Below are 20,058 nucleotides of genomic sequence, written 5' to 3' on the forward strand. Positions count from 1 at the left end.
CATAGGCAGCAACCTCTACGACATTGGCCACAGCAACCTTTTTCATGACACATCTCCAAAGGCAAGAGAAAGAAAAGAAAATTGAACTTGTGGGACTTCATCAAGATAAAAAGCTTCTGCACAGCCAAGGAAACAGTCAAAAAAACTAAGAGACAGCCCACGGAATGGGAGAATATATTTGCAAAGGACACCACAGATAAAGGACTGGTATCCAAGATCTACAAAGAACTTCTCAAACTCAATACACGAGAAACAAATAAACAAATCATAAAATGGGCAGAAGATATGAACAGACACTTTTCCAATGAAGACATACAAATGGCTAACAGACACATGAAAAAATGTTCAAAATCATTAGCCATCAGGGAAATTCAAATCAAAACCACACTGAGATACCACCTTAAGCCAATTAGAATGGCAAAAATAGACAAGGCAAGAAACCACAGTTGTTGGAGAGGATGTGGAGAAAGGATCCCTCCTACATTGTTGGTGGGAATGCAAGTTGGTACAGCCACTTTGGAAAACAGTGTGGAGGTCCCTTAATAATTGAGCTACCCTATGACCCAGAAATTGTACTACTGGGTATTTACCCCAAAGATACAGACGTAGTGAAGAGAAGGGCCATAGGCACCCCAATGTTCATAGCAGCCTTGTCCACAATAGCTAAATCGTGGAAGGAACCGAGATGCCCTTGAACAGGTGACTGGATTAAGAAGTTGTGGTCCATATATACAATGGAATATTACTCAGCTATCAAAAAGAACGATTTAACATTTGCTGCAATATGGATGACACTGGAGGAGATAATGCTAAGTGAAATAAGTCAAGCAGAGAAAGACAATTATATGGTTTCTCTCATCTATGGAACATAAGAACTAGGAAGATCAGTAGGAGAAGAAAGGGATAAAGAAAGGGGGGGTAATCAGAAGGGGGAATGAAGCATGGGAGACTGTGGACTCTGAGAAACAAACTGAGGGCTTCAGAGGGGAGGGGGTGGGAGAATGGGATAGGCTGGTGATGGGTAGTAAGGAGGGCACGTATTGCATGGTGCACTGGGTGTTATACGCAACTAATGAATCATGGAACTTTACATCAAAAACCAGGGATGTACTGTATGGAGACTAACATAATAAAAAAATATTATTATAAAGGAAAAAAAAGGACCTAATAAAAAATGGAGCAGAAATCAGTGAAATTGAAACAATAGAGAAAATCAATGAAACCAAAATTTGTTCTTTGAAAAGATCAGTAAAATTGACAAACTTCTGGCCAGATTAACCAAGAATGAAAGAGAGAAGACACAAATTACTAATATCAGAAATGGAAGAGCGATCATCACTACTGATCTCATGAACATTAAAAGGAGATTATACTAAGTAAATTAAGTCAAGCAGAGAAAGATAATTATATGGTTTCACTCATTTGTGGAACATAAGGAATAACAAGGAGATTGATAGGAGAAGAAAGGGAATAATAAAGGAGGGGTAAACAGAGGGGTAAAGGAACCATGAGAGACTATAGACTCCAGGAAATAATCTGAGGTTTTTAGAGGGGAGGAGAGTAGGGGGTGGGCTAGCCTGGTGATGGGTATTAAGGAGGGCACGTATTGCATGGAGCACTGAGTGTTATATGCAAACAATGAATCATGAAACACTACATCAAAAACTAATGATGTACTGTATGGTCACTAACATATCATAATAAATAAAAAAAAAGAAAAAAAAGGATAATAAAGGAATATATGAACTCCTCTATGTCCACAAATTTGATCACTTAGATGAAATGGACCAATTCTTCAAAAGACAAAAACTACTAACTCTTACACAAGGAGAAATAGATAAACTTAATGGACATATATCTATTAAATACATTGAATCAATTATTAATAACTTACTAAACAGAAAGCACCAGTCCCAGATGGTTACATTGGTGAATTCTGTAAACATTTAAGAAAGAAATGATACCATTTTTAAAAAGTATTTTATTTATTTATTTGAGAGAGAAAGAGCACTAGTAGGTGGAGGAGCAGAGGGAGAGGGACTAGCAGACTCCCTGCTGTCTGGGGAGCCTGATGCAGGACTCAATCCCAGGACCCTGAGATCATGACCTGAGCTGAAGTCAGACACTTAACCAACTTAGCCACCTAGGTACCCTGAAATGATACCAATTCTTTATGTCATCCAGAAAATAGAAGCAGAAGACTTCCTAACTCATTCTGTGCAGATAGCATTACCCTCATACCAAAACCAGATAAAGACATTATAGAAAATCTACAGAATAATAGATCTTGTGAACATAGATGCAAAGTCTTCAACAAAATATTAGCAAACCAAATTGAACAATGCTTAAAAAGAATTATACACCACAACCAAGTGGGATTCATTTCAGGTATACAAGGATGCTTCATTCCGAATTGAGGTGATTCATCACATCAGTTGTTTAAAGAAGAAAAAATTTATATGGTCATTGGTAGATGCAAAAAGCATTTGACAAGTACTAATGTCCATCATGACAGAAACTCTCATCAAACCAAGAATAGAGGGGAACTTCCTCAACTTGATCAAGAATATCTACAAAAAAAGAGGTCGCCTGGCTGGCTCAGTCAGTAGAGCATGTGACTCTTGATCTTGAGTTCATGAGTTCAAGCCCTATGTTGGGCATAGAGCTTACTTTTAAAAAAAAAAAGGAAGGAAGGAAGGAAGGAAAAAAAGGGAGAGGGAGAGAGAAAGAGAGAGGAAAAGAAAGAAAAGGAAGGAAGGCAGGAAGGAAGGAAGAAAAAAATATGTACAAAAACCCTTCAGCTAACACTATACTTAAAGGTGAGAAATTCAATTCTTTTTTCCCAAGATCAGAAATAAGAAAAGGATGGCCACTCTTACCACTCATGTTTATCATAATACTGAAAGTCCTAGCTAATGCAATTAAATAAGAAAAGGAAAGAAAAGCTATACATTGGGAAGGAAGAAATAAAATTGGTCTTGTTTGTAGGTGAAATAATTGTGTATGGAGAAAATCCTAAAGAAGTGACAAAACATTTCTGTAACTAATAAGCAAGTTTTTAGGATGCAAGGTTACTATGTAAAGGGTCATTGCTTTCCTATATGCCATCAGTGAACAACTAGAAACTGAAGTGAAAAGCAATAGTATTTACATTAGCATAAAAATGAAATACTTAGATATAAATCTAGCATAATTTATATGGGATCTCTATGATGAAAACTCCAAAACTCCAATGAAAAAAATCAAAATCTAAATAAATGGAGAGATGATATATATTCCTGGATAAGCAGACCCAGTGTTGTTAAAAGGTTCATTCTTCCCAAGTTGATCTGTAGAATCAAACACAATCCCAATCAAAATACCACCAAATTATTTTGTGGATTATCAGCAAACTCATTCTAATTTATATGGGGGCGCCTGGGTGGCTCAGTCGTTAGGCGTCTGCCTTCGGCTCAGGGTGTGATCCTGGCGTTATGGGGTCGAGCCCTGTATCAGGCTCCTCCACTGGGAGCCTGCTTCTTCCCTCCCACTGCCCCCTGCTTGTGTTCCCTCTCTCGCTGGCTATTTCCCTCTCCATCAAATAAATAAATAAAATCTTTAAAAAAAAATAAAGTTTATATGGAAAGTCAGAAGACTCAGAAAGCCAGTACAATACTAAAGAAGATCAAAACTGGAGGACTGACACTACCTGACTTAAAGACTTACCATAATGCTACAGTAATCAAGACAATATGTTGTTGATGAAAGAATAAACAAATAGATCAGGGGAACACAATAAAGACCCCAGAAATAGAGCCACACAAAGTCAACTGATCTTTGACAAAGGAGCAAAAACAATTTTAAAAATTATTTATTTATTTATTTATTTATTTATTTATTTATTTATTTGAGAGAGCGAGCAAAAGCATGCATGAGCAGGGGGAGAGGGAGAGGGAGACAGAATCTCAAGCAGATCTTCCCCTAAGTGCAGAGCCTGACATGGGGCTCAAACCCACGACACTGAGATTATGACCTGAGCTGAAATCAAGAATCGGATGCTTCACTGAGCCACCCAGGCACCCCAGGAGAAAAAGCAATTTAATGGAGAAACTGTCTTTTTCAACAAATGGTGTTGGAACAATTGGACATCTATATGCAAAGGCAGAATGTAAACACGGACCTTAAACCTTTCACAAAAATCAACTCAAAATGGATCATAGACCTGTATGGCAAATACAAAACCATCAAACTTCTGGAAGCATAGGAGAAAATGTAGATGACCTTTGGTTTGGCAATGAATTTTTAAATACAGTACCAAAAGCATGATCCATCAAAGAGAAAATTGGTAAGTTGGATCTTATTAAAATTAAACTTCTCCTCTGAGAAAAACAATGTTAAAAGAATGAAGAGACAAACCACAGATTTGGAGAAATACTTGCCAAAGTCATATATGATAAAGGACTGATGTCCAAGATACACAAAGAACTCTTAAAATCTGACAAGAAAACAAACCAATTAAAAATGGGCAAACTAGGGGCGCCTAGGTAGCTCAGTTGGTTAAGTGTCTGCCTTCGCTCAGGTCATGATCCCAGGGTCTTGTGATCAAGTCCCATGTTGGGCTCTCTGCTCAGTGGGAGCCTGCTTCTCCCTCTCCCTCCTACTCCCTGTGCTTGTTCTCTCTCTCTGTCAAATAAATAAAATCTTTTTTAAAAAATGGGCAAAATATTTAGATACCTCACCAAAGAAGACATACACATGACAATGAGCATATAAAAAGATGCTTAGTATCATATGTCTTTAAGGAATTAAAAACTAAACAATGAGATATCACTGTACACCTATTTAGAATGGCTTAAATTTAAAAATCTAACAATAACAAATGTTGACAAGATTCAGAACAACAGGAACTCTCGTTCATTGCTGATGGAGATTCAAAATGGTTCAGGCACTTTGGAACATGATTCGGCAGTTTCTTACAAAGCTAAACATAAGGTTACATGATCTGGCAATTCTACTCCTACGTATTTATCCAACTGAGTAGAAAACATATCCACATAAAAACCTGCATACAAATGTTTATAGCAGAATTATTCATAATCACCCAAAACTGAAAGCAAGTAAGATGGCCTTGAATAGATGAATGGATAAACTGGTACATCAGTTTCAATATTATACAACAATAAAAAATAGTGAGCTATCTTACCGCTAAAAGACAAACCTTTTTTTTTTTTTAAAGATTTTATTTATTTATTTGACAGAGATAGAGACAGCCAGCGAGAGAGGGAACACACGCAGGGGGAGTGGGAGAGGAAGAAGCAGGCTCATAGCAGAGGAGCCTGATGTGGGGCTCGATCCCATAACGCTGGATCACGCCCTGAGCCGAAGGCAGACGCTTAACTGCTGTGCCACCCAGGCACCCCTAAAAGACAAACCATTTAGCATATTGCTAAGTAAAGGATGCTAATCTGAACAAGCACACACTATATGATTCCAGTTTGACATTCTAAAAAAGGCAAAACTGTGGAAACATTAAAAAGATCAGTGGTTAACAGGACTTCATCTGAAGGAGGGAAGGGATGAACAGGTGAGTCAGGTGATTTTTAGGCTGGTAAACTATTCTATATAATACTGTAATGGTGGATACATGTCATCATCCATCTGTCAAACCCACAGAACTAATTGTACAGTACAGAGAGTGAACCTTAACCTAAAGTGTGGACTTCAGCTAATAATGTATCAGTATTTATCAGTTTTAACAAATGTGCCACACTAATGTAAATGTTAATAATAGGGGAAACTGTGTGTCAAGATCGGAGGTAATAAATGGGAATTCTGTGTATTATCTGCTCCTTAATAAATTCTTAAAAGAGGTAAATGAATGTTAAAGAGATGTTTAAATCATGTATGGACAAAACAGACCTTTTGCAGGGTATAACAGAATTTTTAAAAATCAAAAAGGTAGGAGAAAAACCTAGGCTATAATAAATATCATAATCAATGATTGAAAAGTAGACGGCTTTTACTCTGAAATGGCAATGAGAAGAAGCTGTCTTTCATTACCATTATTGGCATTAGAGGAGATCATAACCACTTCAATAAGGCAAGAAAAAGAAAATTATTGGAAAGGAAGAAAATCAAATGAATTGATTCTGTATGTTGAAAATCATTAGAATTGGGTCATCTCGGTGGCTCAGTAGGTTAAGCCTCTTCCTTAGGCTCAGGTCATGATTCCAGGGTCTTGGGATTGAGCCCTGTGTCAGGCTCCCTGCTCAGCGGAGAGCCTGCTTCTTACTCACCATCTGCCCCTCCTCCCCCCAACTCATGCTTGTGCTCTCTCTCTCTCTTGCTCTCTATCTCAAATAAATGAAATCTTTCAAAAAACAAAATCATTAGAATTTATTAATGAATTTTAAGTGTTGCTGGATACAAGCTAAATATGGAAATTTGTGTATATATTAACAATTAGAAAATGACATTGAAGGGGCACCTGACTGGTTCAGTTGGTAAAGCATGTGACTCTTGATCTTGGGGTCGTTGAGTTCAAACCCCACTTTGGGTGTGGAGCTTACTTAAAAAAATTTTTAAAACGGACATTTAAAAATTCCATTTTAAGGGGCGCCTGGGTGGCATAGCGGTTGGGCGTTTGCCTTCGGCTCGGGGCATGATCCCGGTGTTATGGGATCGAGCCCCACATCAGGCTCCTCTGCCATGAGCCTGCTTCTTCCTCTCCCACTCCCCCTGCTTGTGTTCCCTCTCTCGCTGGCTGTCTCTGTCTGTCAAATAAATAAAATCTTTAAAAAAAAAAATTCCATTTTAATAGTAACACATCAGATGACCAGTGTGGGGGGGGGGAATCTAAAGATGAACAGAGTATCTATATGGAAAACTATAAAAATTCCTATGAGAAATTCAATACATCCTAAATAAATAATGGAATATATCATGTTTCTGGATTGGAAGACTTAATATTGTAAAGATTTCAGTTCTCCCCAAAGTTTCTATAAATGCAATGTAACTCCAATAAAAATTTCATAAAGTTTTCTTGTGAAAATTGACATGCTGATTCTAAAATGTAAGTGGAAATTCTAAGAACCAAGAATAGCCAAGGTATCTTGAAGAACAAAGTTGAAGGACTTAACATTACCAGACCTCAAGACTTAGAAAGCTTCATAATTAAAACAGTCTTATTGGCACAAGGGAAGACAAACAGACCATTGGAATAGAACACTAAGTCCAGAAGTACATCCACTCCTGTATACCCCTATATATATATTTGTTGATAACCAAGTTGCCATTGCAGTGCTTTCTTAAGGGTGAAGTTATCACATTTGAGGTACGAAGCAATTTCCAGGAAAAATGCTTTGGAAAGCCTGGTCTTAATTTACAATGACTCTAACTCCTCTGGCTATCTCTGTTTCTATTGCCAGTGTCCCACACTGTCTCATTCAAGGCATTTATTTTATTCACTGAAACATGATTCAGGAATTTGGCTTAGGCTGCAGTTTGGAGTCCTATCATGCCTATTTAACTTGTGCAGATTCAACCACATATATTCATGGGGTGATGGGAAGAGGGAAAATAAACACTAAAGGCAATCTACTTTTTCATTCAGTAACCATAAAATTTGGTAGTAAGCATGAGATGAGTAGTGTGAACTTTTGTTCCAGCTGTTGGTTCTCATGTGTGTCTGGGTGTGTGAGCATTTTGCTTCACTTAGTGTGATTCTAGCATTCAAAGATAGGTGTTTTCTGTCCAGCATGCTCACTAAGCACAATTATTTCATCTGCTGTTCACCTGAAAAAATAGCATATAGTCAAGTCCTGAGGGAAAAACAGCTGTGTTAAACTTTCTAAGGCTGTATGTGTAGTAGTCATAGACTTGGGCTCTCAAACCAGACTACCTGGGTTCAAATCCTGGCTCTGCTCTTACTATCTGTTTGGCCTGGGCAGGTTACTTAATCTTTCTGTGCTCCATATCATTCTCCAAAAAACAGAGATAATTGTATCTCATAACAGTGTTGAGACAGTTAACTAATATAAACTGTGGCTAGCACATAGTAAATACATAATCAAAGTTAGCTATTTTTACTAATATCAGTGCAACTGTTCTTTCCAAGAGTTGATAGAATGTCATCTCCAAGATGGTAGGGTCTTAAGGGATTCTCAAGGGAAACTTAGCTAACTTCTTTTTCACCTAGGCTTGTACTCCAGAACCCAACCCCAGCATGAAATATTCTACCATATGCATTTCTCTATCTGGTCCTTGGTCTTTTAGGGAGCTAATGATGAGTTGTGGCTCATTTGGAATGGTCGAATGGCACAGAAGATGGATGTTTGAGGCAGAAAGGCCTGTGGGTGGGGCAAGATGTATTTCCATAGAGGCAATGTAGGTATTTGCGGACACCCTGAAATATGTTTAGCAAATACTTTAGTGCATGTTTTGAGCTACTGGCATTTTCCTATATACAAAGTTCCATTGAGTCTTTTAAAGGTCAATGTAGCCGCTATGCTTCTGTCCTTTGCTTTTTACTAGAAAATGATTGGAGCCTATATTGTAGAATGGTGTCTGTAGCATCACTAGCCCTGTGGTGCTGCTTGTGTATGCATTGTTGTAGGGTACAGTCACTGGTGTTTTACGGATCTGCTATCCGTCCCTGAGCCCATGGATTTTCAACTGACCACTGATGGTCATCTTTGGAGAATTTTGAAGAACTTTATAGGTGGCTGTTTGCCATCTTACCTTCTCCCCCTTCTACACAGAGACACAAACTCTCATATTTATCTCCCAGGCCTATGAGAATTGCGATCCTATCATTGTCGCTGACCTCATCCTCACTCACCTTTCTTCTCACAGAAAAGCTGCTGTTTGTCTGCAGCTGTTACTGCACAGCACTGAGACACACGCAACTATTTGCCATTGTGCTGTCATCAGNTCACCTTTCTTCTCACAGAAAAGTTGCTGTTTGTCTGCAGCTGTTACTGCACAGCACTGAGACACACGCAACTATTTGCCATTGTGCTGTCATCAGCAACTCACCTCTACTGCCAGTGTTGGGACCTCACTCAGACCCCTGCTGTGCTGACAGCTACTGCTTCCTCTGGGGGCACTACTGATGTCAACTAGGTTTTTGTTTACTTCTCTGCTTTTCTTCTTCCCCATCTTAACCATCTTCTCTGGTTCTTGGCTTTTGCTCAGGAAAAACTGGTCACTGTAGAACTTGCCAGTGAATGGGCTCCATCTTTCTGCGCTGTGAACAAATACATCAAAGCCAAATGGGTTTTATCATTGAGTCTTTCTTGGCTGTGTTATTTGAGGCTCAGGCATCTGAGCCTGTTTGGTACATCTATTAACAGAAGAGGAGTTTGTATTGTGTGTTAGGGACATGAGAATTAGAAGGATTTAGCTCTCCCCAGGCTTAGTGTCTAGATTAAAGAGTTGGTTTTTGAATAGGACAAGTTATCAACTGCCCCATGTCCATGTCATAGAACAGGGGACATAAAAGTTTAATGGGTTCTGTTTTAAGGGGATTTGTGTAGTGAGTCTAAAACAGCTTTGGAACATGTGAACATTTGATATTCACAGTAGTGATGCAGAATTATAGTGAGCTTGTGTATTGCAAATTGAGGAATCTTGAAAAAACTTACGCTATATCCAGATGGCACATTAGATTTTATCTTTCAGGTTGTAAATATCCTAAAATGTTAATACCATCTTATTTTTTTGTTTTTCCCCTTTTTTCCTAGAATATTTTCCTTCTTGGATATAGTAACTTTGTGCCGATGTGCACAGATTTCCAAGGTAGAGTATTAACCAGATTTTTATCAGCTAATAAATATTGAGTTTTATTATGAGAATGAGTTTTAGTTTTAGTTCAAGCAAGCGGTTAACTTTTTTTTTTAAAGTTTTTTTAAGAAAGTGTGCATGTGCATGAGTGTGCAAGTGAGGGGAGGGGATGCGGGAGAGGGGGAGAGAGAGAGAGTGAGACTCTTTTTTTTTTTTTAAAGATTTTATTTATTTATTTGACAGAGATAGACAGCCATTGAGAGAGGGAACACAAGCAGGGGGAGTGGGAGAGGAAGAAGCAGGCTTCCAGCAGAGGAGCCTGATGTGGGGCTCGATCCCATAACGCCGGGATCACGCCCTGAGCCGAAGGCAGACGCTTAACTGCTGTGCCACCCAGGCGCCCCGAGAGAGTGAGACTCTTAAGCAGGCTCCACACCTAGCACAGAGCCAATGCAGGGGCTCAGTCCCAGGACCCCAAGATCATGACCTGAGCCAAAATCAAGAGTTGGATGCTTAACCAACTGAGCCACCCAAGCGTCCCAAGCAGTTAACTTTGAATGTCATCTTTTATATTTAATGTAACATGGTGTTATCATAATTCCATATTTAATGTATATGAAGAATTAAAGTTTGGAAATACAAAGGTTGAATCATGAGGACTTCCACTAACAGCAGTCTCACTTAGTGTATCTCTTTCACCCCCGTCTCTCCTCTTCTGCCTCCCACCCTCTAGGCCTGGAACATCCTAGCCCTGGATGGAAGCAACTGGCAAAGAATAGACCTTTTTAACTTTCAAACAGATGTAGAGGTAAGTTAGCTTTATTTTAGATAAAAGACTTTTTAAAAAGTTAAACTCGTCAGTCTTTCCTGCTTTTTTCTTTTGCTGCATTTAGATTTAATATTAAGATGTCAAGGTGTAATAGAGAAGAAAAAAAACCTGGAAGGTATCTATGTACTTCAAGACTAAAATTCTGCTTGTATTTTGTTTTGGCTCTGTATCAGTAACAAACTACTTTTCCTCCTTTTTCATGTCTATAACCTTGGTATTACCACTCAGCTTTTTAAAGCCCTATACCTGCATCATTAACACCCAGTTCAGTGCTTTAATCTTAGGAGATGCCTGACAAATATTTATTGATCTGAAAGATCCACTCAGAACTCTAATTCAGCATCAAGAATGGAGAAATGGCAGAAGCATGGGTCCAGGAGTGAAGCCGGAGACCTGAGATATCACTTCGGCTCAGCCACTTAAGCCATATATAATCTCTCAGCGCTTCAGTTTTATTATCTATAAAATAAAGGAGCAAAATAATCCTTAAAGCCTTTTATAATTCTACGATTCTCATGTATTTATCTGGAAATATGTGAAAATCCCCATGTAAGAGTGGTAAGCCTGACCAAATGAGAAAAGTTTATATAAAGACAACTTTTAGATTAAATATCAATTTATAACCAAAAGAAAGAGGGAAGTAATCTTCACTGCACATAATAATTATCTAGACTACTACTTTAAGGGTGTAGAGATTCTGAAGTTTATCTATCCAATGTTGGGAAAACCTTATTCATTTCTGTTTTAGCCAATTCAGTTGTAATCATGAAGTTGTATTTTAATTCAGTTCCTCATATAGCATTTTCATCAGGTATTTTTGTCAAAGTGTATGTTTTGTGTCTTTTTTAATGGCTAAGGAAATAGTCATGCTTAACAGTGAGGTGAGCCCAAACAATTTCCTGCAAGTTACTTAAGCTGGTGTTACCTCAAAGAGCTAACGATCAGTTGTGGAGGCCCTTCCCCTCCTTCTTTAGGTTACTAGCTGGAGAGTCTCTGATCCCATCTCAGACCAGTGGAGCAGAGCGCCTGCAGCAAGCAGGGTTTCCCCCTGTGGGTTTCCTCTCAGGTATTCTGAGTTCGGAAGGGTCAGGGACCTCAGGGCTTCACGCCCAGCCCGGAAAGATAAGCTCTCAGTTGCTGTTTTGGACTGTGGTCCCTGGATTAGGAGTTCTTTAATGTGCTTTCCAGGCTTGATAGCAGTGATTGCAACAATGCCCACCCAAACATGCTGACATGTGATTTCTCTTCAAACTGATAATCTCTAGATCTTTGTTCACTGTATTTACTTAGTGATATTGAGAGGCACATTAAATTCCAAAAATTGTAGTCATTTCTGCTCACCAAAGGAGAGTCATTGTTTTTTAAAGTTTTTGCAACTTATTTTTTCTTTTTTTGTGGTTCTTATTGTCCCCTCAGTTTTCTTTGATGATTTTTCCAGACTATACAACTTTTTGAAAGGCCTATTTACAACTTTTAAATTCAGATTTTAAAAAATACTATTTCAAGTAAACAGCACTATCTTGTGCATGATTTGATTTGAGAATTTTAGCTGATGGCTGACCACAGCTATATAAACACATTGTAAAAATACTTAAAGAGTATTTCCACTAAGGGAGAGACTAGTTTATAGGTCCCCAGTTAGATAAAGAATTACATGTGAAAACTTTTTTTTTTTTACAAGATTTTATTTATTTATTAGAGAGAGTGAGAACGAGAGAGAGAGAGAGAGAGAGAGAGAGCATGAATGGGGTGAAGGGCAGAGGGAAATGCAGACTCCCTGCAGAGCAGGGAGCCCGATGCAGGACTCAATCCCAGGACCCCGGGATCATGACCTGAGCCAAAGACAGACGCTTAACCTACTGAGCCACCCAGCTGCCCCTCATGTGAAAACTTTAAATAACTGGCACCATATTAGTATTACTCTCATCTAATACTATTTAGTTGCCCTGTTGGGGCTGACGACTTGAATCCAGATTGGATTATGAACCAAGTGTTAGAGCCCCCTATGTTCTCTAGATAGGACCCATTGAATACTCACCCTGGGAAGCATTCCATGGATAAACTGATCATTTCAAATTATTTCTTTGGGATGAAAATGATGATTTATGGATATGTTGAGAGAAGGGAGAATGTACCAAGGTTCAGGATTAATGTAATAACAGTATTTACTATGTGCCTGGCACTATTTAAGTAACTCACATATATTCATTTAATCTTCTCAAAAACACCATATTGAAGAAACTGAGGCACAAAAAGTTTGAGTAACTTACCCAAGGTCACTCGTCTAGTTAGAGGAGATAGTAGGTACCCTAAACACAGTGGGTTACGCGACTGTGTTTCAGAGAAAAGGTAGAATAAAGCATCCAGATGACAAGTGCACGTTGTCCCTTTCCTTGAGCATCACTCTTTCCTGAATAAGTTTGTTACCCTGATGTTTAGACATTTCCATGCCTTTAAAAGTTGGACATTTTTTGTCAGTGTCTTCATAGTTAATAAAGATTCCACCAGGCCAAAAATAAGAAATAACCAAGCAGCATGTTAATCTAAAAGTTATAACTCCAAAGGTCCTTCCACTTAGGCCTTATTTTTCTCTAAAGCCCTTCATTACAAAATCCACACCTACAACATACTATCTAAATGGATAATACACAGTCATTGACCTGAATTTTACATTTGGAAACAATTTGCTCATTTTTTCTCTTAGTTGGAAACAGTGGAACAGAAAATTCTGAATGTAATTTTTTAAAAATCTGAGTACAAAAATTTTTACCCCAAAGAAAGGAAGACTAGGGAGCTTATATAATGTGACTAACTTGAAATGGAGAAAAATATGTTGCATACTCCATTGGTAGACATTGGTATGGAGGGGTTTTCGCTGTTTTATTCTGTCCTTGAATCTTGGACTTCCAAGTCATAACCTTTTTTTCCCCCCTAGTGACAGAGATTTATTAACTTAGGGAATACTCAAGAAAGCATAAATAGAGCCCCTAGCAATATCAGAGTATAGATTTCCATCTTAAGATGTTAGCCAGGTTGCAATACGTGTGAGCCGTGCTCCTGTAACCCTGTGGTTTGATGTGTCCTCGTGAATTCTTAGTGCTCACAGTTCAGTGTCAAGATTGCTATTTTATAAAGTGAGGATAATAGCATTTTTTAAAGACCCAAATGGCCCTCTTTCAGTATTTCCTCCCTTGTGGAGGCAGTAGTTGTGCAGCCTTTAGAATCAAATAAATCTGTTAGAACCCTAACTCTGCTACTCACTAAGGTGTAACCTTGGCAGTTTAACCATTTAATTTCTTTATTTGCAAAATGAAGGTATGAATCCAGTCTCTTAATAGTCAGGATTCTCCAGAGAAACAATTAATGGGGTATGTATATATAAAAATATATAGATTTATTATAAGGAATTGGGTCATGTGATTATGGAGGCTGTGAAGTCCCAAGATCTGGAGACCCAGGAGAGCCGATATGTAGCTCCAGTCTGACCTGTGAGCCAGCAGAGCCAATAGGGTAAATTCCAATCTGAAAGCTGACAGGTTCGGGACCTAAGAAGAGCTGATGTTTTTCAGTCCCAGTCCAAGGGCCAGAAAGGACCGGTGTCTCAGCTTAAGCAGTCAGGCAGGGGAAGTTCCCTCTTACTCACCCTTTTTCATTCTATTCAGGTCTTCAGTTGATTGGATGAGGCCCACCCACTGCTACTTTACTCTCTCTACTGATTCAAATGTTCATCTCATCAAGAAATACCCTCATAGACTCATACAAAATACTGTTGGCCAAATGTTTGCACACCCAGTGGCCCAGTGAAGTTGACACATAAGATTAATTATCAAAAGTTCACCCCTTGTCAACTTGGCACCCATATGCATCACCTTAAGCCATACTTAATCTCCAAATAAAGACAATGATAAGGTCATAATTCAACCTAATGTGATACAAGTATCCAATGTACAACCAAAAACACACTAGCTCCTTCCTCAAAAGAAGAAATAAAGTCCTTGAGTGATGTTCACTCTTCTTGATATCCTGTGTCTTAAATACTATGATACAGAATTAACAATACTTAAATACCTTGATATGGTGTCAGTACATCTTGTTTTACATAAGGGAACAAAAGAGGAAAGAAAGCAAGTATATTGGCTTTACACACACGCATACTCAACCAAATAAGGAGAGACACTCATGACAATTACAGTTTTCATTTCTGTAATTGGCTGCATGGTGGTAGTTGGTATTTTTAACTCCCTTCTTCTACTACCCATTCTGTGTTCTCTTTATCTTCAGCAAGCACCTCAGCTGGTCATGGTTCTGTACCTGGTAGAGTAACCCAAACTGTCATTCCTGGAGTGTATGGGCCATTGGTAGTCCTGCCTGGATTGACTTGGAGTTTTCCATCGACTTGAATCACAGGGCATGATAATGTTAAGAGAGATGACCTGAGAGATTTGTATTCCAGATGTACTCTTCATTGTCTCCATTGTGGAGTAGTAGACCATAAGGTTGTTGTGAATAGTAAATGAGACGTAATAAGCACAAGAAAGTGTTAAAATCGTGCCTGAAAAAGTGAAAGTGCTTAATCAGTGTTCATTTTTTTCCTTTAATATATCTGCCAGTATCTACCCCAAGTTTCTGTTTCAAAGCAAATGTGTTTAAATAGGGGATTGCTAAGGAGGATGAGGGGGAGCTATTAGGCTACATTTTCAAACTTTTTAGAGTCATAATGTTTAGCTAAAATAGGATTTTTTTAATTTTTAATTTTTTTATTTTATTTTATTTTATTTTTTAGCAATGCCTTTTAGATTGCTGGTCAGCAGTCAGTGTTCCCACTGCTGACCTCAAAAAGCCTTGTAATTGGTGAAGTAGCTCTGCGCCCTGGGTAGGTGAGGCCTAGTTCAGGGTTAAAACTTCCAAAATATAGTGCACTAATTTTTTTTGAATACTTAATGCTTTAATTGAAAAAATTTCTCAATGCTTGCAGCTCCTTTAGACCAGAGTGGGGTGTTGGAGGAATGCTCCAAAATAATTTCTTTTATACCTGGAAAAATATATTCAGTTTCTAAATTTCAGGTTATTATGCTGTTAGATAAGCAGCATGAAAAATGAGATTTTTTTTCTGACTTTTTTGACTCAAGGGTAGAGTGGTGGAAAATATCTCAAAGCGATGTGGTGGATTCCTGAGAAAGCTCAGCTTGCGAGGCTGCATTGGTGTCGGGGATTCCTCCTTGAAGTAAGTTGAATCCACAGTGACTCACTGTGTCATGGCAGCTTGTAGCTGACTTGTCATCAGCAGAAATAAACCAAGCATATTATGTTCTTTTCTTCTGTTAAATACTTTCTGTGGTAATTTGCAAAGAGATCTAAAAGAACCATGACTTGGGAGTCAGCAGGCCTGGGTCAGGGATATGACTTCAGGACAAAGGATTTCACCTCTCCACGTGTTCAGTCTCTCTTCTACAAAGTGAAGGCAGCTGTAGCTGCTGCATGAGGGTGTCATGGGTATCACATGAAGCAACATAATAGTTGACTCCACTGTTCCCTTCTTCATTTGCTGATCTTCTTAGTTTCATTCTCATAAGAGTGACTACCTTTTTATATATTATACTACTTAACAAACTAATTCTTCCAAAAACTTCCTTAGCACACCTGGAATTTTGCTTACTCGTGATGGGATGTAATTATCCAATTGTATCCTATCCGAACAAATGCTTGCCCATGTCTTACTAGATAGCCATTATTTATTGGAAATGTTATCAATCCACTGTTAAGGACGTGTGCTTTTCTGGAGACAAGACATAATCAAAACCTTTATGTTCTTATCCTTGTGGCCTCTACTATTGTTTGAGGTTGGCTAAATTAGAACACACACTGCCCCTAGAACCTTGGGATAGTCTTTGTCTCTTGCTGACCTAAGCATCACCACCATGTATATCAATCGCAACTGCCAGTAAGAATGTGCAGTACATAGTGATTGTAGATAGTGGAATTTCTAATTGAAACATCTGCTATACCATTGCTAAAAAATTGATTCATAACATATTTTAAGGATCAGAACACTCCCTATAAATGTAATGGAACAAAGTATTTTTTTAATCGAGAAATTCAGATCATCAAACCAAATTTTCTTGTACTTCGAAAGCTTTGTAAACTGATGAAATAGATTGATTCTATTTTAATACAAAGCTTAAATGTATCAAATAGGTCCTAAGATAATTTATAAAAGAGAACATAAGTTTAATAGTGGTTCTATTAAACTAAAATAAATGTGAAGATGTGGATTTTCACATGATGTGGATTTCCTCACAATGAGGAATATCAAAGAAATATATTCTCATTTCACTTAGCATAATACCTCCAGTCCCATTCATGTCGATGTAAATGGTAGGTGTTCATCCTTTCTAATGGCTGAGTAATATTCCATTGTATATATGAACCACATCTTCTTTATGATGGCTAATTGAATTTAAAAAAAAATATTCTTGGCGATTGGAATAAAGCCATATGTACTGGCAAAACTATCCTGAGAGGCTAAGAATGTTAGTGGTTTACCATAATTTTTATAGTAGAAATCTGTATTAATATCTTGTACATTTTTAGAGAGAGAACACACTCATGCAAGAGAGCAGGGGAGTGGCAGAGGGAGAGAGAGAGAATCTTAAGCAGGCTCCACCCTCAGCAGTGCAGAGCCCAATGAGGGGCTCAATCTCACAACACTGAGATCATGACCTGAACCAAAATCATAGACACTTAACCGACTGAGCCACGCAGGCACCCCATTATCTTATACATTTTTAATGTGGGAGACCAGATTACTGTGAGAAATAATAATAAGCATAATTCCAGAACATGACTCAAGGAATTTTGTTATGCCTCCGGTTTTTTATTATAATTACCTAAAGCCGGCCTTGGCCTCTGCTCTGCCCCACATGTGCATTGTTGTTTTGGATGGAGGCAGGCTATTCATTTGCAAATGTTTATTGAGCCCTACTCCACCAGGCACTGATCTAGAGAATGGAAATACAGCAGTAATCAAAATAGATTAAAATCCCAGTACTAATGGATCTTACATGTACATTTGCTGTAACTCTTGCTGCATCATTATATATGAAGTCCTATGGATTTTTAACAGTTTTTTTGAGATATAATTGAGATACAATAAACTGTATTTAAATTGTACAATTTGATAATTTGTGGTATATGTATATACCCGTAAAACCAACACTATAATCAAGCTAATGAACATAAAATTTTCCTCATGTGCCTTTATAATCCCTCTCTTCCTCCTTCCCTGTCTCTGCCCCATTGCTAGGCAACCATTGATCTGCTTTCTGTCACTATAGGTTAGTTTAAATTTTTGACAATTTTTATGTAATTATATAGTATGTATTCATTTTTTCCTGACCTCTTTCACTCAACATAATTGTTTTGAGATCCATCCATGTTGTTGTGTGTATCAATAGTTCATTCTTTTTTATTGCTGAAGAGTAGTCCATTGTACGGATATACTACCATTTAGTTATTTCTCACTTGGATTCTTTCCAGTTCGCAGCCATTACATATAAAGCTGCTATGAACATTTGTGTACAAGATTTTGTGTGTCATATTTTTTCCTTTCTCTTGAGTAAATACCTAGGAGTGGAATGGCTAGATCATTCGGTAGGTACATGTTTAACTTTTTAAAACTTTCAAACTGTTTCCCAAAAGGATTATACCATTTTATATACCTACTAGAAGTGTATGGTACTTCCAGCTCCTCCACACCTTTGTCAGCACTTGGTAGGTCAGTCTTTTTAATTTTAGCTTTTCTCATAGGTATGTGTAGTAGCATCTTATTGTGATTTTAATTTGTATTTCTAGTGATTAATTATGTTGAGCAATCTTTTTACGTACTATGCTACCCACGTATTTTCTTTGCTATCTGTTCAAATGTGGGGGTTTTGCCCTTTTAAAAAAAATTACGTTGTTTTTTTGTCTTACCATTGAATTTTGAGAGTTATATTCTGCATACAAGTCTTTGGTCAGATTTGTATTTTGTAAATGTTTTCTCCCAGTCTGTGGGAGTTTTTCCTTTTAATGAAGTTCAGCTTACCAGTTTTTTTGAATGAATCATGCTTTTGGTAAATCATACTTTTTTTTTTTTTAAGATTTTATTTATTTATTTGACAGAGACAGCCAGTGAGAAAGAGAACACAAGCAGGGGGAGTGGCAGAGGAAGAAGCAGGCTCCTAGCGGAGGAGCCTGATGTGGGGCTCGATCCCAGAACACTGCGATCACGCCCTGAGCCGAAGGCAAACGCTTAACTGCTGTGCCACCCAGGCGCCCCTTGATGAATCATACTTTTGGTGATATATGAGATGATTGCCTACCCAAGGTCCTAAAGATTTTCTCCTGAAGTACTGATTTAGTAGCATTTCACAAATCCTAATACTGTGTTTACATTTTCATTCCATTAAAAATGTATTCTATTTCTCTTTTGATTTCTACCTTGACCATGGGTTATTTAGAAGCATGTTAGTTAGTTTCTAAATATTTGGGCATTTTCCAGATTTTTTTGTTATTGATTACTAATTTAATTCCATTGTGATCAGTGAATATACTTTATATGACTTGAATTCTTTTAATTTTATTGAAACTTGTTCTGTAGCCAAGAATATGGTCTGTCATGGTAAATGTTCATATGCACTTGAAAAGAACATGTACTCTGCTGTTGTTGGATGGAGTATTCTATAAATATTAATTAGATCAAGTTGAATAAGAGTGTTGATCAAGTCTTTTATATCTTTACTGATTTTCTGACTTCTTGTTTGATCAAGTATTGACAGAGTTATATTGAAATCTCTGCCTGTAATTTCAGATTTGTTTCTCCTCAGGTTATTTCTTCATGTATTTTGAAGCTCTATTATTAGGTATATAAACTTTTAGGGTTGCTGCACCTTTATGATGAATTGATCAGTTTTTCATTATCACATGGCCTTCTTTTATCTCTGGTAATATTCTTTGCTATGAGGTTTACTTTGATACTATATAGACACTCCAGCTTTCATTTTTTGGCATATGATTTTCCATTTTTTTTTCCTTTTCACTGATTTGTGTCTTTATATTTAAAATTGTTTTCTTGTAGGGGCGCCTGGGTGGCTCAGTCGTTAAGCATCTGCCTTCGGCTCAGGGCGTGATCCCAGGGTCCTGGGATCTAGCCCCACATCAGGCTCCTCTGCCGGGAGCCTGCTTCTTCCTCTCCCACTCCCCCTGCCTGTGTTCCCTCTCTCGCTGGCTGTCTCTCTTTCTGTCAAATAAATAAATAAAATCTTTAAAAAAAAAAAGTTGTTTTCTTGTAGGCAATATGTGGTTGGATGTTGCTTTTTTGATCCATTATTACAATTTCTGCTTTTTAATTTTTGTATGTAGATCATTTACATTTAATGTGATAATTGGTCTGTTATGGTTATTTTTAAGTTTACTCTCTTGCTGTTTTC

General features: G+C 37.8%; 1 protein-coding gene across 2 annotated transcripts in view; it reads left to right on the top strand.

Annotated features, from left to right (window-relative positions):
• FBXL2 (F-box and leucine rich repeat protein 2) overlaps positions 1 to 20,058 on the top strand; it is a 103,909-nt gene that overhangs the window by 48,776 nt on the left and 35,075 nt on the right. For both annotated transcript variants that reach the window (XM_011224716.3, XM_034662277.1), the window contains 3 exons: positions 9,723 to 9,777; positions 10,496 to 10,570; positions 15,721 to 15,815. In XM_011224716.3, coding sequence (XP_011223018.1) covers positions 9,723 to 9,777; positions 10,496 to 10,570; positions 15,721 to 15,815 — 225 coding nt within the window. The remainder of the gene's footprint in view (positions 1 to 9,722; positions 9,778 to 10,495; positions 10,571 to 15,720; positions 15,816 to 20,058) is intronic.

The sequence above is a fragment of the Ailuropoda melanoleuca genome, chromosome 6 (genome assembly GCF_002007445.2).
Source record: "Ailuropoda melanoleuca isolate Jingjing chromosome 6, ASM200744v2, whole genome shotgun sequence".
In the NCBI taxonomy this organism is placed as follows: domain Eukaryota; kingdom Metazoa; phylum Chordata; class Mammalia; order Carnivora; family Ursidae; genus Ailuropoda; species Ailuropoda melanoleuca.